Source organism: Ornithorhynchus anatinus, chromosome 18, assembly GCF_004115215.2.
Source record: "Ornithorhynchus anatinus isolate Pmale09 chromosome 18, mOrnAna1.pri.v4, whole genome shotgun sequence".
NCBI classification, from domain to species: Eukaryota; Metazoa; Chordata; class Mammalia; order Monotremata; family Ornithorhynchidae; genus Ornithorhynchus; species Ornithorhynchus anatinus.
In genome coordinates this window covers 29,037,587-29,061,704 of record NC_041745.1, presented here as the reverse complement: position 1 = coordinate 29,061,704, position 24,118 = coordinate 29,037,587, and the positions used below count along the sequence as shown (strand labels likewise).

At 50.9% G+C, this 24,118-nt stretch overlaps 2 protein-coding genes across 8 annotated transcripts in view; one reads left to right on the top strand and one right to left on the bottom strand.

The window, feature by feature from the left end:
- KLHL5 (kelch like family member 5) overlaps positions 1-15,944 on the top strand; it is a 51,478-nt gene extending 35,534 nt beyond the window's left edge. For all 4 annotated transcript variants that reach the window (XM_007671911.3, XM_007671909.3, XM_007671912.3 and 1 more), the window contains 7 exons: positions 1,621-1,833; positions 5,271-5,457; positions 7,380-7,604; positions 10,290-10,452; positions 11,391-11,603; positions 12,606-12,777; positions 13,699-15,944. In XM_007671911.3, the coding sequence (XP_007670101.1) occupies positions 1,621-1,833; positions 5,271-5,457; positions 7,380-7,604; positions 10,290-10,452; positions 11,391-11,603; positions 12,606-12,777; positions 13,699-13,755 (1,230 nt within the window). In that variant the 3' untranslated portion in view covers positions 13,756-15,944. The remainder of the gene's footprint in view (positions 1-1,620; positions 1,834-5,270; positions 5,458-7,379; positions 7,605-10,289; positions 10,453-11,390; positions 11,604-12,605; positions 12,778-13,698) is intronic.
- Positions 15,945-17,150: 1,206 nt separating this feature from the next.
- LOC100082134 (WD repeat-containing protein 19-like) overlaps positions 17,151-24,118 on the bottom strand; it is a 63,482-nt gene continuing 56,514 nt past the window's right edge. For 2 of the 4 annotated variants that reach the window (XR_486629.3, XM_007671906.3), the window contains 4 exons: positions 23,107-23,230; positions 21,645-21,721; positions 20,115-20,238; positions 17,151-17,442 (listed from right to left, as the gene is read on the bottom strand). Coding sequence is in view for 3 of the 4 variants with exons in the window: in XM_007671906.3 (XP_007670096.2) it covers positions 20,124-20,238; positions 21,645-21,721; positions 23,107-23,230 (316 nt within the window). In the remaining variant the exon portion in view is untranslated. Of the gene's footprint in view, positions 17,443-20,114; positions 20,239-20,579; positions 21,588-21,644; positions 21,722-23,106; positions 23,231-24,118 lie in introns of those variants that run through there. The other 2 variants (XM_029046799.2, XM_029046801.2) reach the window with 2 other exon arrangements.

Genomic DNA, 24,118 nt, shown 5'->3' with positions numbered 1-24,118 from the left:
GTCACTGGCCCCATGATTCTTGAGAAAGTTCCACAGAGTGTGAAAAGAATGGACTTAGGGAGACAGTCTGTGCAGCAGTCAAAAAGAAATAAGCAGGGTGGGGGGATTGGGTAAGGGAGAGCAGCTGGGTTGACTACAGAGCCAGCCGGGTTTTCCCAGTATCCTTTGGCCTGATTTGGCCAAGGGCCGATGCTTCAGCCTTCCCGTTGAGGGATTTTTCTTGAGGTTCCGCACCTTCAACTCACACAGAGGCAAATGCCTAGGCCTCCTGGTGTTGATCTTCCTCACCCAGCCAACGTAGTGAGATAGATTGGGTACCATTTGGGGTCTCTGCCCTGAGTGCTAGGAATTCCCAAAACCAAGGACAGGAAGGAGCCCTGCAGCACAGAGATTGGGCTCCAAACCTGTTGTGAAAAATGTTTATTGTACTTTAATAAATAGTACTATTTCTACAAATAACTAGGGTATTTCTTAAGCACCAATCACTGTAGTTAGCGCTGGGGTAAATGCAATATAAGCAGATCAGACAAAGTCTGTGAACCACTTGGGGCTCACAGTCAAAAAGGTAGAGAGAACAGATATTTTATCCCCAATTCTACAGATGGGAAAACTGCAACATAGAGTGCTGAAGTGACTTGCTCAAGGTCACATAGCAGGCAAGTGGTTTGATTAGCTTGTATCTGCCCTACATTTAGAACAGTGCCTGGCACACAGTAACCCCTTAACTAATGCCATTTAAAAAAAAGAGAAAAGTGGCAGGGCTGGGATTAGAACTCAGGACTCTGCCAAATCCCATTGTGTGAGGGTTGTGAGAGTGAAGATGATCTGAACTGGTTGGTGCTAGAGAGCTGTATGAACGAGATAGATGTTGTTAGGGTTTTAGGAGGAGTTTTGGGCTTGCTGACAATGACTGGCTAAGAGGGTAAAGATTAAGAAATTTCTGTGTAACTCTCTAATGTCCTTTATTTTATGGCTCTTTTCCCAGACAGAAAGGCCCACCACTGAAAATGACAGAAAAACAAAGTACTAAGGAAATACTTGTAAAAATATATGAAAATAATAGTAGTATTGAATCTCATCTGAGATTAGTTGACAAAGGGACCCGGAACAAGGCCTTAAAAATGTCATATATGTAATCATAATTTTTAAATTAAGCAAAAAATTTAAAAAATAATCTACTGTTTTCCTTTTGCTTTTTCCCTGGTAAAAACAGAAGAGACCTCAGTGATAATTGTGGTGTTTAGCACTTAGTGTGTGTCAATCAAAGTCCACATGGTTTGTTAGAAGTAGTGGATCAGTGGAAAGAGCACGCATTGGCTGAGGAGTCAGAGGACCTGGGTTCTATTCCCAGGAGGGCTGCTTACCTGCTGGCTGATTTTGGGCAAGTCATTTAACTTCTGTGTACCTCAGGTTCCTCATCTGTCACATGGGGATTCAATACCTGTTCTCACTCCTATTTAGACCGTGAGCCCCGTGTGGGACAGGGACTCTGTCTTAATCTGCTTATCTTGTAACTATCCCAGTGCTTAGTACAGAGCTTGCACATAGTAAGTTCTTAACAAATACCACTAATATTATTATTAGTAATAGTAGTAGTATTTTTGTGCATCTCTTTTTCAGGAGCATTTCATGGAAGTAATAAGGAACCAGGAATTTGTATTATTACCGGCCAGTGAAATTTCAAAGCTTTTGGCAAGTGATGATATGAACATCCCCAACGAAGAGACAATACTTAATGCACTCCTGACTTGGGTCCGTCATGATTTGGAACAGAGGCCGAAAGATCTCAGTAAACTATTGGCTTACATTAGGCTGCCTCTCCTGGCCCCTCAGGTAAGAATTTATATTCTGCTATATCAGTCAATCAGATGTATTTATTGGGGGTTGACTGTGTGCGGAGCACTACACTATGCTCCGGATTAGACCGTGAGCCCGTCGTTGGGCAGGGATTGTCTCTATCTGTTGCCGAATTATACATTCCAAGCGCCTAGTATGGTGCACATAGTAAGCACTCAATAGATACGTTGAATGAATGCAAGAGAATCAAGTTAAACACCATCCCTGACCCGTATGGGACTCGGAGTCTAAGGGGGAGGGAGAATTCTGTGCCTCAGTAACTTCATCTGTCCAATGGGGATTAAGACTGGAAGATCCATATGGAACATGGACTATGTCCAACGTGATATCTTTTATTTACCCCAGTGCTTAGTATAGTGCCTGGCACATAGAAAGTGCTTAACAAACGCCACTAAAAAAAAACCCCAAAAAACCAGCAGTAGCAAAAACAGGGATGTAGTCCCCCATTTTGCAGATGAGGAAACACACCCAGAAAAGTTAGGTGACTTGCCCCAGGTCACAAGTGGTGGAGTCAGGATTAGAACCCAGGTCCTATGACTCCCAGGCCCACACCCTTTCCACTAGATCATAGTGCCGGCCACGAGAAGCTGCAAGGAGATGATCCATGCATCAGCGTGGATTGTAGGCTAAAGGGAGGAGAGCCTGGAGGCAGGGAGCTCATTGAGGAGTCTGACGCAGTTTGGACCAGAGTGGTAGGTGTTTGAGTGAAGTCGAAGTGACAGACCCTGAAAATGGTACAGGGGGATGATTGATAGGAGTTGGCCCTGATGGGGTGGGCGTGCTGATAAATAGGAAGGAGTCAAGGATGTTGCCAAGGTGTGGGATTCTGGGATCATGGAAGAAAAAAAACAGAAGAAAACAAAAATGAAAAGATAAGCTTTTCTTTTTGCTGATGAGGTCAGAAAATAAGGTTTTTCCCTTCCTCGTTACGTTAACGATTTGGAAAGGCAGATTTTTTGAGTTCATTTTCATTCCTCTGTGGTAATAGCATCATGATTTGCATCTGCTGACTGTTGACTGTGCAGCAGCTGACGGGATGGTAAGCTCTCTCCAGGCAGCCCTGCCACTGGGGCCCCCGCCCCGGACTAGGGAATCTGAATGTGGCTGCTAATTCTGTTTTCTAGGCCTTTCCCAAGTGCTTAGAACAGTGCTCTGCACACAGTAAACGCTCAACAGAAACCATCTATTCACTGAGTGATTTAAGGAAAAAGCTGAAGAAGAAAGAGCTGCATGGCCTATGGATAGAGCACGGGCCTGGGAACCAGGACCTGGCTTCTAATCTCCCGGCTCTGCCACTTGTCTGCCATGTGACTTGGGCAAGTCACTTCAGTCCCCTGTCCCTTATCTGTAAAATGGGGATTCAGGGCCTGTTCTCCCTCCTACTTGGACTGGGAGTCTCATGTCTGAGCACTGGGGGAATCACAAGTTAAGCAGGTTGGACACAGTCCCTGTCCAACATGAGGCACTCAGTCTAAATAGGGGGGACTAGGATTTATTCCCCCTTTTGTAGATGAGGTAACTGATGCACACAGAAGTCCGGTGACCTGCCCTAGATCACATGGCAGACAAGTGGCAGAGCCAGGAGATTAGAACCCAGGTCCTTCTGACTCCCAGGCCTGTGCTTTTTCCAGCAGGTCACTCTGCTTCTCAGTCCACATTGCTTCTCACCTACTATGTGCCAAGCAGTGGGGCAAATAAAATAATCCGATCGGGCACAGTCGTCACACGTGGGGCTCACAGTCTGAGCAGGAGGGAGAACAGGTATTGAATTGCCATTTTACAGATGAGGAAACTGAAGCAGCAAAGGTCACCCAGCAGGCCATAGGCAGAGCTAGGATTAGAACCCACATCTCCTGACTCCCAGTCTTTTGTTCTTTCCACTAGGCTCTGCCATTTCCCAAATATGTAAATAACCGGCATACAGGATTTTAACGTTTCTTCCCCTTATGTTCCTTCTTGGACTTTCCGTTCTCTTTTATTCCTCCCTCTCCCTTTCTCCTTACCTAATTTCACCAGCTCCCTACTCTGTTTCTCCCTGACCTTTTCACTTCTGTTCTTCTCATCTCTCGCCTTCTCCCTCCTTCCCCCGTCTCTCTCTCCCCCACCTTCTCTGCATCTCCTAACCCCTGTCTTCCCCTTGGCTGGTTCTTGTCTTCCTCCTCTTCCTCCCACTTTGACTGTCTCTCTTCTCTCGGGGGTTTCAGGGAAGCAAGAAAGATGTGAGTCATGCTTCTGACCTTGGGGTAGGCGTCAGATCTAGGTGAGGGGAGTGTCCTAGAGCTCCCCCCTCCATGCGTCCCCTGCACCCCATCCCTCCTTCCTCCCTTCCTCCTCCCCTTCTTCTCTCTTCTCCCTTCTCCTTCCCCTTCCCCCTGCCCCTCTCACCACTGCGTGCTGGGCACATAGGCAGAACTGGCGGACCCTGATGGCTTTTGGGGGTTAAACAAGTGACACACACTTGGCATTTTCAGACCGTGTCTCTCAAAGTCTTACGGTGTGCACTGCCCCGGGCCTCCTCCCCGATCTTGCCTTGGTCATGCCCTGGTCCCATCCCAGCCCCTTGGCCGGGATCTGTGCAGCAAGGAGGGATGAGGCGACCCCGTTGTGACAAGGTTGTCCACTGGACTTGAAGCTCCTCGCTAAATTGTAAACTTCTTGAGAGCAGGAATCGTGTCTACCAAATCTACAATATTGTAGTCTCCCTTGGTCTTACTACAGTGCTCTATGCATAGTCAGCGTTCCCTAAGTACCACTGCTTGAAGTTTATACAAAAAAAAAGCCACCGGGCGTGGAACCAGTTCCAGGCCCCAGACTGGTCGTGTGGGGTGAGGAGGTCATGGGGTGACTGCCGGAATGAAGGCGTCCTTCTTCATCCCGCCGGCTGAAGGGGACCACTTGAACCCAAGAGGAGGAAGCTGAGTCAGGAGTCCTTAGTGGAAGGAAAACTACTCAAAACAGGACAGCACAAACAGTGGTATTTATTGAGCACTTAATTGTGTGCCCAGCACTGAACTAAGCATTTGGGAGAGTACAATATAACAGATTGGTAGGCACGTTCCCTGCCCACAAGGAATTTGACAGTCTACAGGAACAGAACTAGAAGGGCCCACGTGGAGGAGGGGCAGAAGAGGAATTGATTTTTCCAGCAACGATCGGACATAACATCAGGCAGGACTATGTCAGCAGTTAGAGTATGGCTTTTGTCCCCATTTTATAAATTGTGGTGGTCTGGAAGTGAGGTACCCCTGTTCCGTACAGTCGAATCCCTCTCCTTTTACTAGACTGACGCTTTGGCACCCAAGAGTGTCATATGTGCCAGACGATTGTTTTTATCTGCAAATTGCACCGTGTCATCCTTTCAACCATGTTGTGATTTGCTTAGCAATTGAGCGTACGCCATATTTTTTCCATAGTTCCTGGCAGACATGGAAAACAACACGCTGTTCCGGGATGACATCGAATGTCAGAAACTCATCATGGAAGCAATGAAGTACCATTTGCTTCCCGAAAGAAGACCCATGTTACAAAGTCCTCGCACTAAGCCCAGGAAGTCAACGGTCGGGACCTTGTTTGCAGTTGGAGGGATGGACGCCACGAAAGGTATTGTGTTTGGGGGCCAAAGAATGAGAAATAAATCTTTCCTTGACCCTTGGAACGTCAGTGCAGACTCACTCCCAAAATTGTCGTCGTCATCCTCGTTCTCCTGGGCATCAGTCGGTCAATCAGTGGTATTTATTGAGCGCTTACAATGTGCAGAGCACTGTCCTAAGTGCTTGGGAGAGTACAAAATAACAGAATTAGCAGACACGTTCCCAGCCCATATCGAGGTCACAGTCTAGAGGGGGAGCATCCTCCATCAGTCCGTGGTACTTACGGAGCGCTTACCATGTGCTGCAGCATTCTATACTAAGCGTTTGGGAGAGTACAATCGATGGCGTGATGCCCTGCCCTCTAGGAGCGTACAATCTGGCTTCCATGAGACCTAACCCAGTGGGCATCCGCTGGGGATGGTTTGGGTCAGCTTGTCCTGGACTGCCCTAGCGGGCTCTTGAGGAGGCCAGAACCCCAGAAAGCCCAGGTCCCTGTTAGCCACAGAGGTTGCCGAGCCCAAAAGAAGAGGCATTTGAGAGACCGAGAAACCTCTTCATGGATGTCGCAGTCACCAAGGACCTGTGTGGAAAGTAAAGGAACCTGAGAAAATGAGGAAGCATCTCAAAGTGCCTAATAGATAGCAGTCCCTCCAATCAGTCGACCAGTTAGTGGTATTTATTGAGTGCTTACTGTGTGCAGAGCACTGTACTTAGTGCTTGGGCGAGTACAGTACAGCAAGAGTTGTTGGACACCTTACCTGCCCACAAAGAGCTGAGAGTCCAGAAGGGAAGACAGGTGTCATGGACATATCTGTAATATAATTTATATTAATGTCTGTCTGCCCCTCTAGACTGTAAGCTCACTGTAGGCAAGACATGTCTGTTTATTGTTATGTCGTACTCACCCAAGTTTTTAATACTGTGCTCCGCACACAGTAGACGCTCAGTAAACATGGTTGAGTGAATTGAATGACGTTAAAATAAGTCACCTCTATTGGCGTAAGTGCTGTGGAGCTGAGAGTGGGTTGAATAGCAAGATCCAAGTGCAAAAGAAATCGTTGTGGTTGTCACAAGTGAGAGGCTGATGACATGAGCTCTTAGTAGATTCTCCTATGAGACCCACTCTCTTTCCACTAGGCCACACTGCTTAGCGCATGTGTGGTCCTCTCCGTATTAACCAGCTCCACGGCTTCTGACGCCAGAGAAGCGCTGTTTTCACGAATCGACAGCAAAGCAGAAGCAGCGACTGATCAGTCAGTGGTATTTCTTGAGGGCTTACTGTGTGCAGAGCACTGGATTAAGCGCTTGGGAGAGTACTGTGCAATTAAGTCGGTAAACATGTTCCCCGCCCACAAGGAGCGTACAGTATAGAGGAGGAGTTTACAATGATATATGGTGCCTGAGAATTCTTGGGAAGCCAATCCTAATGAACAGAACGGCCCCTTAAATGATCATAAATTGAGTGAATATTCCTTTCCATCAGTCAGTCGATCCATGGTGTTTATCGAGCGCTTACTGCTTGCAGAGCGCTGCACTAAGCGCTTGGGAGAAGACGGGACAACAGAGTCGGTAGACGTCTGCCCCTCTCACAGAGAGCTCACAGACCAGAGGGACTATAACATTCGACACTCATGCGATGTTTGTTACTATTAGAGAAGGAGCGTGGCTCAGTGGAAAGAGCCAGGGCTTGGGAGTCAGAGGTCATGGGTTCTAATCCCGGCTCCACTGCTTGCCAGCTGTGTGACTTTGGGCATGTCCCTTAACTTCTCTGTGCCTCAGTTACTTCATCTGTAAAATGGGGATTAAAACTGTGAGCCCCACGTGGGACAACCTGATCACCTTGTATCCCCCCAGCACTTAGAACAGTGCTTTGCACATAGTAAGCGCTTAACAGATACCACCATTATTATTATTATTATTATTATTAATAAGGAGCTACTAGCATCGAAAAATACGATCTCCGTACAAACATGTGGACCCCGGTAGCCAATATGAATGGACGGAGGTTGCAGTTCGGAGTGTCGGTGCTGGAAGACAAGCTGTACGTTGTGGGCGGTCGAGACGGCCTGAAGACTCTGAATACCGTCGAGTGCTACAACCCCAAAACCAAAACCTGGAGTGTCATGCCACCTATGTCCACGCACAGGCACGGTCTGGGTGAGTATCCGTGCCCCCGACGAGCGCGTCTCGGTAGACCCAACCGGCAGCCACGTTGGGAGCGGGCATCGCCAGAGCGGAGTCGGATGCCATCAGCTCAACCGAAACTGCGGCTCCGGGCCGGGCACCCTGTAGTCTCAGAGCTCAATCAGTCAACCAATCAATCAGTCATTGGTATTTTTGGAGTGCTTACTGTGTGCCGGAGCACCGTACCGCACACAGAAGGATTAGCGGACACGTTTCCCACCCATAGTGAACAGCCTAGAGGAAGCTCCAGGCTTCCGACAGAACCGTCGGGGTAGACCCTGCCCCTCCGGTGACCGGTAATATTTAAAGAGTGCCGACTGCGTGCGGACCGCTACGCGGAGTCCACGGGAGTCGTAGAAATCACAACTCCAGCCCTCCCTGCGTGGACGTGCTCGCACTCAACCCCTGATCTCGGTCACTCTGGTGACCTCAGAGACGAGCGGCTCCTGCAGGCGCGGCCCTGGAAAGAACCCCCCCGATCGTGGGTTAGTGGGGTTCAGGAGGGATCGCATCCCACCCCCTGTTGGGGGAGATCCTATTGAGGTCCTGAGTGGGGCAACTGGCTCCCAGGCCAGCCCCAGACCAACCACAGGCATGGCGTGAGGCATCTGGAAGAAGAAAATAGGGAAGGGCTGCCCTCTGACGACTCCAAAGCCGAGCAGGCCCCCTTCTGCCAGGCGGCCCAACCTCCAAGCTCCCCTCGAGACACACTGTTTCCGATGGGCCAACATGCCACCCAATCACAGAAGCAGGGTGACGACCAAGTAAGCCTGACTTGCCCTGTTTTTATTATTATCACTATTATTGATATTGTTGTTGTTGTTATATGTGTTAGGTGCTTACGATGTGCCAAACCCTGTACTAAGCGCTGTGGTAGGACAAGAAAATTAGGTCACACACCATCCCTGCCCCACATGGGGCTCACAGTTTAAGGGGGAGGGAGAGCAGGTATCGAATCCCCATTTTTAGATGAAGAACCTGGGGCACAGAGAAGATAAGCAACTTTCCCAGAGCCACACAGCAGGCAAGTAGCAGAATAATAATAATGTTGGTATTTGTTAAGTGCTTACTATGTGCAGAGCACTGTTCTAAGCGCTGGGGTAGATACAGGGCAATCAGGTTGTCCCCACACGTCTTACAGTCTCACAGTCTTAATCCCCATTTTACAGATGAGGTAACTGAGGCACAGAGAAGTTAAGTGACTTGCCCACAGTCACACAGCTAAGAAGCGTAGGGCCGGAATCAGGAGCAGCACCCAGGTTCTCTGACCCCCGGGACCATGCTCTTTCCACTAGACCACACTGCTTTCCATTACATTTGAACTTCTTTACAGAGAATTGCTGCAGTGAGACATGTTAATTTTAAGAATGTGAAATATAATTAAAATAGCCTAGCAGAAAGCAACTGAAAGTTGGCCTGATGCTAGGACGTGCTTGTTTCCTGACTTAGCCGCCGTAATTTAGGTCCACTGGGCTGGTTCTCCACAAGCTTAAGGTTACTATCTCTCAGTCTGCCATGGTCCATTCAGGGCCTCCATTAATCTATCATTGGTATTTAGTGAGTGTCCACGGTGTGCAGAGCACTGTACTAAGCACTTGGGAGAGTACGATAGAGTTAGAAGACCTGATTGGACCTCACAATCTAGTGAGGGAGTAAGTCCCCGAATAACTTAGAGAGAATAACTTACTGGAGAAGCAGTGTGGCTTAGTGGAACGAGCACGGGCCTGGGAGTCAGAGGGTCTTGGCTTTAATCCTGGCTCCACCAATTGCTTGCTATATGACTTCAGGCAAATCACTTGATTTCTCTGGGTCTCAGTTACCCCACCTGTAAAATGGGGAATAAATCCTCCACCCTCCAATTTAGACTGCGAGCCCCAGGTGGGATAGGGGGCCGTGTCCAACCTGATAAACTTATATCTACCCCAATGCTTAGGATAGTGCTCGACTCGTAATAAGCACTGAACATGTCATATAAAGACCCCAGATTCCATTAAAATGAAAAGAGGGGAAATTGTTTTATAGGTAAGTGCTGAAATTGCTGGGTGGATAAGTTGGTAAGCATGGATGCCTCCCTGGGGCGCTCACCCAGGCTGGGGTGTGCTAAACCCCCTCTCCCCCGGCCATGTGAGATGCATTCCTGCTCCTCCCAGGGTGCTCGTCTTAACCATCAAGGAGAGAACTCCGCGCTCTGGGAGAACTAACCATACCGGACTCGATGATAGCAGCTTTGAAAACCAGTGCCGGTGGGCTAATTTTGTGTACTGGGCATCCTGCCCCCTGGCACAGTCCCTTGAGAGTGGGCGGGTTTCTTTTCTCCCGTGGCCCAGTTCCCTGGCTTGGAGTGAGGGCAGCGACTGGAGGACTGCATCGCGGGTCACGGCGCCAGATCCTTCCCTCTCCCCGTTGAGACCTCGCTCCCTTCCAAAGGAGGACCTGCCTCCCTACCCAGACATCTCCTGCCCTACTCCGCCATCGGAAGGTCAAAAGCCCTAGTAGCGCCAGTCCCGAGGTCCGGGCCACCTTGAAAACCGTCCCGGGCCTCGGGGACCCCGGAGAGGCAGAGCCGTAACGCTCTCCCCCCCCCCCCCCCAGCCTCCGGGGTGGGGCCCGGCGTGAGCCGTTGGCGGGTCTGAGGCCGTGCTTCTTGCTTCTCTGTAGGGGTGGCCGTGCTGGAAGGCCCCATGTACGCCGTCGGGGGACACGATGGCTGGAGCTACCTGAACACGGTGGAGCGGTGGGACCCCCAAGCCCGCCAGTGGAACTTCGTGGCCAGCATGTCCACGCCCAGGAGCACGGTGGGCGTGGCTGTCCTCAGTGGAAAGTAAGCGCGCCCCTTCCTCCCCACACCCCACCTCTCAGGGAGCTCACCCACTGGAAGCCTGAGAGTCAGACCAGCCCCAGGCTGCGACCTCCCAGGGAAGAGACGAACGACAGTCGCTTAAGAGGACGAAGGGGTGAAACCCTCCCAGCGCTCGGGTTTTTATCGCATGCCTCATTTCCAAACCTGAGCGTGTCTGGAAGGATTAGCCGCTTGCTGAGCTGACGAGACCTTTACCGCCGCGGAGAGAAATCCTAGTTTAGTGCTGCCGGGATTGGAAGAACCAGTGGTGCTTGTTTGTGAAAGGTCTCTTTCACTGCTGCAAGCCGATCCCAGTATATACGGCAGACCCTGGCACTCTTGAAGCTCCTTCCCTTCCTGCTGTTCCCCCCCGCCCACCGAGCTCCCCGGTCCCCAGAAAGCTCTGCGGGTTCAGCCGGAGATGGGGCCCGACGGTCGGGGCCCGGGGACCCCACCAGGGGCGGGACTCCCCCCAAGTCCCGTTTCCGGTGTGGCCGACGAGCCGAGGGACAGGCTCGAGCTCCCGGAACCCCTCCGGGAGAGAAGAGCCCGATGTTCTGGCTCAGTCTGTGAGATTCAGCGCGCAGCCTGGAAGAGAGCGGTCGGCGCTGCTGAGGGCCAGAGGGAACTGGCACGGCTGCCCACGCGCCCTGCACTGCCCTCACTCACCAGACCATTTTGGAAAAGTGGATGACTCCTCTCAGCTCCCCGGAAATGCCAGTTAGCCACCACCCCTCCATTTCACCAGCTTCCTGAGCCTGAAGCCTGTTTCCAACAGTGGTGGGAGGGTTTTACTCACCCTGGGGGCGGGATGTGATGTCTCGGGACCCAGTAAGAATGGGGGAGAAGGAGGAGGGTGTGTGGGGGTGGTCGATCTCTTCTGTTTTGAGGCGAACTCTTGTTTTTCGGTGTCCTTCCAGGCTGTACGCTGTCGGGGGCCGGGATGGGAGCTCTTGTCTCAAGTCTGTGGAGTGCTTTGACCCCCACACCAATAAGTGGACTCCCTGTGCCCAGATGTCCAAACGGAGAGGGGGAGTTGGAGTGACCACGTGGAGCGGACTGCTCTACGCCATCGGCGGACACGACGCACCCGCCTCCAACTTGGCGTCCCGCCTGTCAGACTGTGTGGAGAGGTACGCCGCCCCCTGAAAGGCGGTACTCGGGAACCAGAACCGGAAGCTCTAGCGAGGCACCGGTAGGCCCAGAGGGACTCACGGGCCGAGCGGGATCTGTTCACGGGCCCGATCGACCCTCCGGAGCATCCCTGGACGGAATGGTTCCGAGACTTTAGTCGGAATGCTGTGAAAAGCAGCGTGGGCTAGTGGATAAAGCCTGGGTCTGAACTTCATAGTCTTGGGTTCTAATTCCAGCTCTGCCACTTCTGTGCTCCGTGACCTTGGGCAAGTCAGCCTCTCTGGGCCTCAGTTACCTCATCTGCAAAATGAGGATTAAACTGTGAGCCCCACTTGGGGCAGGGACTGTGTCCAGTCCGTCCACATTAAGCAGCATGGCCTAGTGGATAGAGCACGACCTGGGAGTCTGAAGGACCTAGGTTCTAATCCCGGCTTCATTACTTGTCTGCTGTATAAACTTGGTCAAGCCACTTAATTTCTCTGTGCCTTAGTCCCTTCATTTGTAAAATGGAGATTAAGACTGTGAGCCCCATGTAGGCCAGGGACTGGGTCCAACCTGATTAGCTTGTACCTACCCCAGTGTTTAGAACAGTGCTTGACACATAGTAAGCAGATAACAAATACCACTGTTGTTATTATCTGCCCCAGCGCTTCCTAAGTGGCAAACACTGTTCTGAACACTGGGGTTGGGATAAGAAATGCAGATAGGATACAGCCTTGGCCCATCTGGAGAGCTCACAGTCTAAGGAGAAAAGAGCACAGGTATTTAAAATCCCCTTTTTTACAAATGAGGAAACCAAGGCACAGAGCAGTTAGGATGGGGACGGGAACAAACACACACACACACGGCACCATAGACGTGGAGATGGGGGAACCCGGGCCAACTGCCGGCACCTGGAAAGGATCTTGTTCCAAGGGGTCCCCGCAGACTCTGGGAGACCTAGGTCGCGGTTGGGCAGTGCGGAACCCATCCGGGCGAGACCGATCCCTCCTGTCTTTCAGGTATGATCCGAAGACCGACGTTTGGACTTCGGTGGCCTCCATGAGCATCAGCAGGGACGCCGTCGGGGTGTGCCTTCTCGGGGACAGGCTGTACGCCGTCGGCGGCTACGACGGCCAAACGTACCTCAATACGGTGGAAGCCTACGACCCGCAGACAAACGAGTGGACACAGGTATGGACGCAGATCACCTCCCGGAAGCCCGTCGCCTATCTCAAGGTAGATGGGCCTCGGGCCCGGTGGGGAGAGCGCCAATTCTCCCCGGCCTGCGGGAACTGACGGGGCTGGAGACCGTCCTTTTAAACCACGGTTCACCAGGCAAAAGATCCCATCTGTTTCGATTCCATCTGCAGCGCCAAAGCAGGTTCATTCATTAGCTCACGCAGAAATGGGGAGATGTTGGTTCTGGTTTGGGGCGGCGCGGGGTGGGGCGACAGGTGGCTGGATATCGTTCAAGCCCCCAGCTTCTCTGGGAGGAAGAACAGAAGGCCGAATGTGGAGGTTTTGGACTCTTGCGTTGAAACATCTCGAGCAAATGTAAAAAACCTTCCACTGTCCAAGACCATCCACAGGATTTGGAGTGTTAATAATAATAGTAATAGTATTTGTTGAGCATTTACTATGTGCCAGGAACCGCAATCAAGCGTTGGGGTGGCTACAAGCAATTTGGGTTGAACACAGTCCCTGCCCCACATGGGGCTCACAGTCTTAATCCCCATTTTACAGATGAGGTAACTGAGGCCTAAAGAAGTTAAGTGACTTGCAGACAAGTGGCAGGGCCGAGATCAGAACCCGGGTCCTTCTGACTCCAGGCCCAGATTCTGTCCACTAGCTACACTGGTTAAGAGCGCTAACTGGGATTATTATTATTATTATATTTTTGGTATTCATTAAGCACTGGAGTATCAAGCATCCCCACTGCTCAGTCCACTGCTTGGCACATAGTAAGCATGTAACGAAGAACACCAATGTAATCATCATTTGGTTCCCCCCCAAACTGCATGTTCACTGCACTTGGCGTGGCTCATTTTCCCCAGCCGAGGGCCGTCCGTCCACCCGTCTGTCCATCAGCCACTTCCTTTCTTCTCGTTTCAGGTGGCGCCACTGTGCCTAGGCAGGGCAGGGGCCTGTGTGGTAACGGTAAAACTGTGATTGACCCCGGACTTTATCCACTCAGAGATGATGCTCCCGAAAGGACCGGGAGGCTAAGGACAGGGAAGCCACTGTCCCCCGGTCTGAGGAGCGGCCTGACCTTCCGAGGAAAGGGATAGAATGAGGCGGGAGGGAAACCTGGGAGGGGGGAGGAATGGCACAGGCTTGGACCAAGATCAAGCACCTTTTTCAAAAACGTTTTTGGTGGACTGAGGTTTCAGCAGGCTGTTTCCCAACTGAGGCTCTCCCGATACATAACATTTGATTTTGAGCAAACCGAATCTCCAGGAACGAAATTTCCACAAGGAAATCTCACAGTCAGATGCATTTTATGTACTTATTCAGGAGTTTCTGTACAATGCACTTGATGTAAGTAGCTCTAAATGGCTCTAGCCTTCTGTGTACATATTCGGGTATACACACACTCAGTGACTTATATTGCACTTTTTCCACTAAAATTGAGGTTTAGTAGCCTTTTTATTTAACCAAAGCCTTACGTTAAATATTGTCTTTTCTTACGCCTTCTGATGGTTTCTGAAAGAGCTGAAGGATATTTGCTCTGGTTTTTATGGATGGTTGGCACCATCCAGGACAATATAAATGTCTCTCCCATATTCCTATCTCTTAGTTAATAGTCATTTCTTTGAGAATTTTATCCTAAAAGTCGGTTTCCGGGAGGAAACGGGAAGTGTCGGTCAGAGGCCCGTAGCCCAGTGGAGCTCCCGCCGGCCCCTCGGGTGGTCCCCGGTGGACGATGCGTTCCTATCAAGAATACGTCCGCTCTCGGGGCACGATTTTCCTCAGCGGATCGGACACCCAGCTTTGCACTCCTCTGTGGGGGACAATTACTGGCGTAACCTAGCTTATGGTGCGCGTTATGGCCCGGAGTGGGAGCCGCCCCGCCCGATCGGAGCCACCTCGTCCGACGACCAGCCCGCCTCTCTCATGGGTCGTCATGTGCTGGCTCACCAGGCGGCAACACAGCTGCAAACTTCACATCTCTACCGTCATAAAAAAAAAATCCGGGAGAAGATCAAGCTGGAGAGAACAAGCCTCTGCCATGTCCCCCACTGCTTCTTGCCCAGCTCCCAGACCACTGGTGGGATCAGTTAGTGGAGAAGCGGGGGGCTTCAAATCGTTAAACGTCTCCCTTTTAAGGGTTTGTGGAAGTGATGAGGAAGGAAAACCCTCAGAAGGTGTGGACCCTAAAGCAAGAAGCCCTGTGGTTCAAGGGATAAAAGAACCAGGGAAACCCAACATGAAAAAGGTTGAAGATAAAGAATCTGGGTAGGTCACAGGTCGACCCGAATGCCGATGCTGGAGCAGAAGAGAAGGTGGTCGGTAAAGATGCCGATGCAGAAGAGTGGAGGTCAGAGGGCAATCTGGACGCTGATGTCGGCGCAGGAGAGAGATGGTCAGAGGGCGATCAGATTGCTGATGCTGGAGCAGGAGAGGTCAGAGGGCCATCTGAAAGCCTACGCCAGAACAAGAGAGGAAGCCAGAGGTCGATCAGAACGCCAATTCTGGAACAGGAGAGGAGGCCAGAGGTCCATCTGAACGCCAGTGCAGGAGCGGGAGAGGAGATGCAAGGTCGATCTGAATGCCAGAGCAGGAGAAGGAGTTGAAAGTCGATCTGTATGGCAGTGCCGGAGCAGAAGAGGAGGTAAAAGGTTGATCTGAACGCCGGAGCAGGAGAGAAGGTCGAGCCGATCGTCTGCCAGAGCAGGAGAGAGGTGGCTGTACGTGTGCCGGAAGGAGGCAGAGAGACAGGTGGCTGTCTGCACGCCACGGAGTGGCACGGGCGCTGGGGCTCACCGGGCTTCCACGCTGTAACCTTCGCGGCTGTTTCCTACTGCCTTTGCATATCGTTAGAGCAATCATCTCCCCCTCGGCTTTTCTGGCTTGGCTTTGCGGGCCAGGTCACACACCCCCAATCTTACCGTTGTGCTTCTTCGCAGTATTACTCCGAAGAGAAGGGGGCTCGCCGGGATGTCGTGAAGGGCTCTGATACCCAAAGTATTTGTACATTTGTAAACTCGAAATACAAATGTGTTACTGCTCTCGATAATTTATTTATTATATATAACATTTTGTGATAAATGCCGTAACATCTTATTCACTGATTTCTCTTCATGTAAAGCGGCGGTCATTATTAAAAACAGACTAAAGCTCAACTTTTTTCAAGCCAAGTTGGTGGTTTTTGTGTCATTTTTGTAACTGCCTGCAGAGCTTGACTGTGCTTCTGTTACATTTCGCTTGCTTTTTTATTGGAAAATGAAGCCGGACCTCTGGCTTCCTAGAAAAAGAGGGACAGAACCATGCGTTGCACTGAGAAATGGCCTCTGTGGGGAAGAAACAGATGGAAAAGGAAGAAGAAAAGTCCCAAATCAACCTAAGAGCAGAATGGGTGAGAAAGAAACCAGTTTCCATCAGCCTGTTCAGGGTGGCCTTTGTGCGGCTTAGGAGGGGTGGGAGGCCCCCGGTCCTGGAGAAGTTCCAAGGGCTCCCATGTAATAATAATAATAATAATATTTGTTAAGCGCTTACTTTGTCTTTTGAGCGCTGGGGTAGATACAGGCCAAACAGGTTGGACATAGTCCCTGTGCCACTTGGGACTCACAGTCTTAATCTCTGACAGATGAAATAACTGAGGTCCAGAGAAGTAAATTGCCTTGCCCAAGGTCACAGAGCAGGCAAGTGGCGGAGTCGGATTTAGAACTCAGGTCTTTGTGACTCCCAGGCCTGAGCCGTATCCACTAGGCTAAGCTACTTCTCTGTGAGGATTTAATTGGGTGACTTCCTTTCTTCCTCCGCCTCTCCCTCTAATCCTAACGTGGAAATGCGCAGAAATCCGTTCCCCGGGACCTTCCTGGAAAGGGAGGGAGCAGGTGGGTGAGCCAAACCACCAGCCAGCCATCTTGTAGTGGGCGGGAGACTTGCCAACCCCTCACTTTGGGGCCTGTTGCTCCAGAAGCCGCTGGGCAGAGGGGCCCAGCTGGCTGCTCCCGGGGCTGATGGACAGACCACCACCTCCCCTTCCCCAGCCCCGTGGGGACATCTGCCGGGCCGCAGTCGTGCTGTGAAACTACCGAGGAGGCACCGCGAGGCATCAGGCTCTGGGGACGGCCCTCGGCCGGGACCCCGGAGACCTCTTCTGTAAAGAAATGTTTTACATGAGATCTCTACCCTTTACAGAATGGATTTTTAAAAGAGGTCACGAAAGCCTGCTGCGAGATCTTGAGATTTTTTATGTTTCTTGCCTTGAAATTCCCAGCCTGCCCACTCCACACCTTCCCGAGAGAACGCGACCGATCCCTGCAGGGAAAACCCTGGCTCAGTGTGGACAGAGATCACTGTGTTCAGCGAATTTTCAATGAAGAAATTTTGGACACCTCTCACTCAGAACAAAGTTTTATTTCACCTCAGTGAGAGTCACCGCCTTGAAATCTGGAAAAGACTCTCCCGGGTGGTTAGAGTACTCTGGGTACGAGCCTGCCGGGGACCAGGTGTTGGGAACGATGCACTGAAATCTTTCCCCAAACACTTCATACCTTTTCTCTGAATGCTTCATGAAACTATAACCGTAACTCATCCTGAGCTCATAAAACATCAGGCAACTGATCACTAATCATCTAGGTCTCCCGCCACCATTCTTGAGGTTCCTCGGTATCCCTCGGTCGGAGGGTTCTGAAAGTAAAGAAAAGGAAATTTTGTTTTAGTGTGGCTCTCAGCACGTCCCGTGGCAGTCTGGGGATGAGGAGCCCGGCCGGGAAGACGAGAAGCCCTGGACAACATCTTCTCCTTGGTGTGAGTCAAAGCCCCATTGGCTTGCAGCCAAATCCTACCCCCCAGGTCCATCAATTAATGGTATATATCGAGTGCTTACTGTGTGCGGAGCACTGTACTAAGCGCCCAGGAGCGTACTATACAACAGAATTGGCAAACGTGTTCCCCGCCTGTAAGGAGAGTCCAGTCTAGAGTTCCATCCCCACGCCCCCTACCTCCCGGCCTTGGGCCGTGGCTGTGAAGCCTGGGGCCTCTTCTGATCCCCGATCGGCCTAACCGGAGCCGTGGGAAGCGGCGGGGGACCGGGGCACTGAGGCCCGATTCTCCTCCCGCCCATCCCGGCAGCCCAGCCGGGCTGCTTGACCAGTGCCGAGTCCCGGCCCCAGTGGGGTGGGGGCTGGAAGGGCCCAGGCGGGTGTGCCTCTCTAGCCCCCGTTGGAAGTGTGGGTCCACAGGGTACGAGCTGGTTTGCTCTCATGCTCACCGGGATGGGATGTCAGCGATCCTATGCCTGACCTGGCCAAACCGGCCAGTGAGAAGTTGGAAACAGTTTCTGAAAACACTTCATTCATTCATTCATTCATTCATTCAATAGTATTTATTGAGCGCTTACTATGTGCAGAGCACTGTACTAAGCGCTTGGGATGAACAAGTCGGCAACAGATAGAGACAGTCCCTGCCGTTTGACGGGCTTACAGTCTAATCGGGGGAGACGGACAGACAAGAATAATGGCACTAAACAGCGTCAAGGGGAAGAACATCTCGTAAAAACAATGGCAACTAAATAGAATCAAGGCGATGTACAATTCATTAACAAAATAAATAGGGTAACTTCACCTCATGGGCCCCTGGGGCACCGTCAATATGTTCCTTAATCTCCATTTTACAGATGAGGTAAGGGAAGCCTAGAGACATAAAGTGACTTGCCCAGGGTTACACAGCAGACAAGTGGCGGATCTGGGATTAGAACCCAGGGCCTCGCTCTGTACCAGGTAAGGACTAGGCTGAAATACCAAGGAAATTCTATGGAAAGCCCCGTGCAGAACCACACACCACCCCGAGCCCCTGGCCAGCAACTGGGTGACACCATCACCCCAGGGGTGCTGATAAGCGGATGCCGGGCAGACACCAGCTACCACCCCTCTACACGCTGCAGGTTCAGAACTTCCCCACCCTATCATCAGCCCTGATGAGGGAAGCCGACCCAGCCAAACAGCTCCAATCACTCTCCTGCGGGAAAAAGACAAGGATGCACCGGGAATTTGTTTTCCGGTGTCAGCATTATGCACATCTGAACGTACTAAGACTCAGTGTTGCCTAGTGGATAGAGCATGGTCCTGGGCATCAGAAGGACCTATGTTCTAATCGTGGCTCTGCCACTTGTCTGCTCTGTGACTGTGGGCAAGTCAGCGTGGCTCACTGGAAAGAGCACGGGCTTTGGAGTCAGAGGTCATGGGTTCAAACCCCGGCTCTGCCACTTGCCAGCTGTGTGACTTTGGGCAAGTCACTTAACTTCTCGGTGCCTCAGTTCCCTCATCTGTAAAATGGGGATTAAGACTGTGAGCCCCACATGGGACAACCTGATTCCCCTGTGTCTACCCCAGCGCTTAGAACAGTGCTCGGCACATAGTAAGCGCTTAACAAATACCAACATTATTGGCTTCTCCAGGCCTCAGTTACCTCATCTGTAAAATGGGAATTAAGAATGTGAGCCCCTTGTAGGACAGGACTTTGTCCAACCTGATTAGCTTGTATTCATTCAATCATTTATTGAGCACTCTGGGGAAGATACAGTACAGTGCTCTGCACATAGGAAGTGCTTAATAAATATCATTAAGAATATACAGATAAGGGGTCATCAGGATGTATTGTTTGCCCTGCAAGATGAAGCAATCATTGTTTTTTTACTGAGCACCTCCCGTGTGCAGAGCACTGTACTAAGCACCTGGGAGAGTTGATGGAATCAGTAGACAGGATTCCTGCCCTCGAGGAGCTTTCAGTCTTACAGGGGAGACGGTAACCAAAATAAATTAATGAGAGGAGGAAGGAAAATTAGGCTTTGCCAATGAGCTAGTGCTGAACTAAAAAAGGATTTATGCCTAAGTGTTAGGCGAGCTTGAAAGTTACTTAAATGTTTAGGTGGTGCAGAAATGCTGAAGTGTAGTTGGAGTCACAGAAGCGGGGGAGATTCTAAATTCATCAGGGAAGATGGGCTGGAGGAAAGGCCTTGAAAGGCCTTGAAGATGTGGAGAGTTAAGACCTGCCGGACTTGAGGAGGGAAGGAGCAAGCGGTGGGCAACGGAAGACCAGAAGGACGCGGAGTGACTACGTTGGTTTGCGAGGAACAGAGAGAACGAGCTGGGGTGGAGTGGGAGAAGAGTGGATGATCTGGCTAAGTGACATGACTGACTGACTTGTCTCCTCTCCCCGAATCCCCTCAGAAGACACGCGTAGGTCTTTGGGGTGCTGGGGGGAGGGAGCTCTCTAACCAGCAAGGGCCACACTCGGGGGATGTCTCTCCCCAGGTTGTAAGTGACGTGTCCAGGCCGGAGTGGGCCTGCCACAGTCTCTACCTGGAAACATCACTGTTCCACAGCTTCGGGCTTCAGGTACGCTGAACAGTCCCCTACTTTTTTCAGGTCGGCGAGACTGAGGGACTCTGAACACATCGGACAGGTTTTTTCGGAATGTAGCATTCTGTCAGGGAGAGAGAGCATTTCGGCAGGTCGAATAGCTGAATGTGGGATGCGCGTTCCCGGTGCCGCTGTCGGAGAGCTGATCCTGGACTGGATGGGCCTTGAGACCGACCCAGGGTGGCTGTGAAGGGAGCCAGATTCTGCCAGATTCTCCAGAGTTTGAACACTAAACGTGCTGGGTTCCAACTCCCTGGCCCTCCTGCCCCTACCTAGGGAATCAGCCAGTCAGTCATATTTATTGAGCGCTTACTGTGTGCAGAGCACTGTACCGAGCGCTTGGGAGAGTACAGTCTAACAATAAAAAGACATATGCCCTGCCCCCTCCCCTCCCCTGCCCCTTGAGGTCCTTAACTCAAGAGCTTGCCAGAGTGGCCAACCCTACAACAACTCAGCCATTTCTAAGGAGAACTCAATAAATAGTTTTGCAAATTGCAATTGCAGTCACATTTTTATCTCTCCAAGTGCTGTCCCACCCATTGATCCTCCTATGACCGCTGCGCAGATTGGAGTCTTCCGGTGTGTGTTGATGACCAGCCCAAGGTCGGAGAGTCCCAAGGTCGGCGGAGACATGGCCCTCAGGACGAGACCTGGACCCTCTGAGCCTCGTGCCGGTGCCAGCTTTCCACAGGGTCTCCCCCGCCAGCTGGGTCTCCTGGAGAGCAGGGACCCGGAGCCTCGAGAAGGCTACTGTGGGGTTCAGCCAGGCGCCGGCTGTTTTGTCGCAGGACGTCACTCCTTCTCAGCCTTGGAATCGCTCTTCCCCAACTCACTAATCTTTTCTTGGCCCTCAGGGAGTACTCCCCCAAGCATTTAGTCCAGCACCCTGCACACGGTAAGAGCTCAGTAAATACAATTGACTGACAGAATGGGGCCATTTGGGAACATGTAAGAGAAGCGAAAGTCATAGCACTGAAATCTGGGGGGCAAAAACTCCCCCACCACCCTTTTCTTCCTCTTCCCTTCCTCTCCCGAGCTCCCCGCTCCTTTTCTTTCTCCCTCCTCTTTTCCATCCCCACTGGCAGCAACAGCTAGAAACGGCCACTGTTATGAAACAGTCACAGTGGTACAATGCTGCCTTCACATTGCACCGCATATGACATCGTGGGTCACGTGGGAGGTCGTCCACTGCATGGATGTCGTGTGCCAGTCGCTCAAAGCGTTCATCCGTTTTGGCTCCTCTGCACGAAATGGTCGCCGAGCCCGGTGGTAGGCGGTTCTTCCGCCCAGAGCCTTCTCGTCCGCAGGCCTCCCCCTGCTTGGAGAGCAGGGACTGGACCCCCGACTCTCTTCCTGCTTGCTGGAGCGGGGCCCTTCCCACGGGGCCAAAGGCCGGTCGTTCTTGCATGCCACCTGAATGCGGGAGATCGGAACCGTCAGCGGAACTAATGATTCGGAATTCTAACTTACATCTTCAACTCGGAGTATAAAGCGGGAAAGTCGCAGTGTGAGCAGACGGTCCAATCATCCTTTACCATATGTCGGCCCTGGAAATGGAGACGGGGTCATTTTTTGAGCTCGCTGAATGTTTCGGCCTGTTCATTTCACCCACCCCCGACCCCACAGATGCTTTTGTCAACTCAGGAACGGTGGTCGCGTAGGCGAATTAACAGCTGAGGCTGCACATGGGAAAACAAATGGCAAGTGGGAGAATGTTTGAATCCTCCATTTTCTTCACGAGAGGAATAACTCTGCCTTGTTTTCAATGTGCTACAAGGAGGGTAAACTACAGCACAGTAGTAACTGTTTGGATGGATGGCCTGAAAGCCAATTAAGGGTAAATCTTGATAAGGGAATTCAGATGGTGGGGAAACCGCATGAGGGGAGGAATTGGGATGGGAGGGGAATTACCCCCACCCGCCTGCCCGAGCAGCCAGGCCTCTCTCTCGAGCAGTTCAGCTTTGATGCTTTTATCACTCAAAATTAACAGAAATGATATTATTGGCAGTTCACTTTGATGCTTTTGTCGCTCATTAGCAGTTATTATTGTTATTATCAATTCAGCTTTGATGTTTTAGTCACTCCTCATTAACAGCATTGAGCCCCAACTCAGGAAATGGAACTCCTAGTCCCTCAGAGACTTTGCAGGAAATGAATAGGAAAGATTCCTTCCCCTAAGGGGTTCACGAGTTAATCTCCTCTTCTCCCAGTCCCTTTCGCACCACCCTTGCACTTGAATTTACAGCTATTTTTGTTATTGTTATATTTAAGTACGTACTATGCATCAAGCACTGCTCTAAACACTGAGGTGGGATACGAGTTAATCAAATTGGATACAGATCCTATCCCCCATGGGGCTCACAGTGAAAGTAGGAGAGAGAACCAGTATTGACTCCCCAATCAATCACCATTGATTAAGAGTTCTCTTGCATATGCCCAGGAGCATAATGAGAGCCTATGGACAGAAAGCAGATTAATTTCTCATCTCGGCAGAGAAATGAAACACGAGGCTGGGATTGGATCCTCTGGCTCCCAGGCCTGTGCTTTTATCCACTAGACCACACTGCTTCTATTGTCAGACATCTGCAACTCCAAATCAGTAATAATTATAAGCACTGTTCTAAGCGCTAGGGTAGATACAAGGTAATCAGGTTGCCCCACATGGGGCTCACAAACTTAATCCCCATTTTTTAGATGAGGGAACCGAGGCACAGAAAAGTGAAGTGATTTGCCCAAAGTCACACAGCTGATAAGTGGGGGAGCCGGGATGAGAACCCACAACCTCTTGACTCCCAAGCCCGGGCTCTTTCCACTACGTCACGCTGCTTCTCTATGCGTTACAAAATATTGAAAAAGAGAGTTTCTTATGCCAGGAGAGCGTAGGCTTCCTGTGGAGCGAGACTGTTTGAACAGCTGCGATCAAGAGACCCACCGTGGCAATGCAGTACGGGAGATTATTTTTGCACCCAGGACAGAGCAGCTCACACTCAGGAAGCAGGAAATCACAAAACGGACACGGGGTGGCTGCCTCTTCAGCCTCAGTGGTGTCAGGTCTCCTAGGAAGAAATTGCACAGGGGAAAAGTACAATGAGTTATTTAAATGAGAAGACTCTCTCACCTCCGCTAAAATCAAAATAGCAGAGACAGAAGGGGGTGGGTAAGTAGTCTGAGTTAGCGAAAAGTTTGAGTCACCAAAATATTTTTTTAAATAGACTCTATGCCTTTTTATTGTAGTACTCTCTAAGGTGTGCCTGTGTTTGTAAATTTAGAAATGCTTGTGCCTTAGGAGAAAAAGCATGGGCCTGGGAGTCAGAGGACCTGTGTTCTAGTCCTGACTCTGCCACTTGCCTACTGTGTGCCACTGGGCAAGTCACTTCACTTCTCTGTGCCCCTGTTTCCTTATCTATAAAACGGGGATTAAGACTGTGAGCCCCAGGTGGGACAGGGACTGTGTCTGACCTGATTAACTCATTATCTACTCCAACATGTAGTACAGGCACGTGGTAATGTGTCTAACAGACACCAGAATTGTTACTGTAATGCATCCTGTCCGTTTTACAGATGAGGTAACTGAGGGACACAGAAGTTACGCGACTGGTCCAAGGTCATGCAGCAAAGTGGCAGAGCCGGGATTAGAAACCAGGTCCTTCTGATTTACATACATATCTTTAAATTATGTATTATAAATTATTTATGTTTATGTCTGTTTCCCCCTTTAGACTGAAAACTGTTTGTGAGCAGGAAACGTGTCTGCTAATTCTGTACATATTGTACTTTCCCGAGTGCTTTGTACTACTACTGTTGGTATTTGTTAAGCACCTACTATGTGCAGATCACTGTTCTAAGCGCTGGGGTAGATACAGGGTAATCGGGTTGTCCCACGTGAGGCTCACAGTTAATCCCCATTTTACAGATGAGGTAACTGAGGCACAGAGAAGATGAGT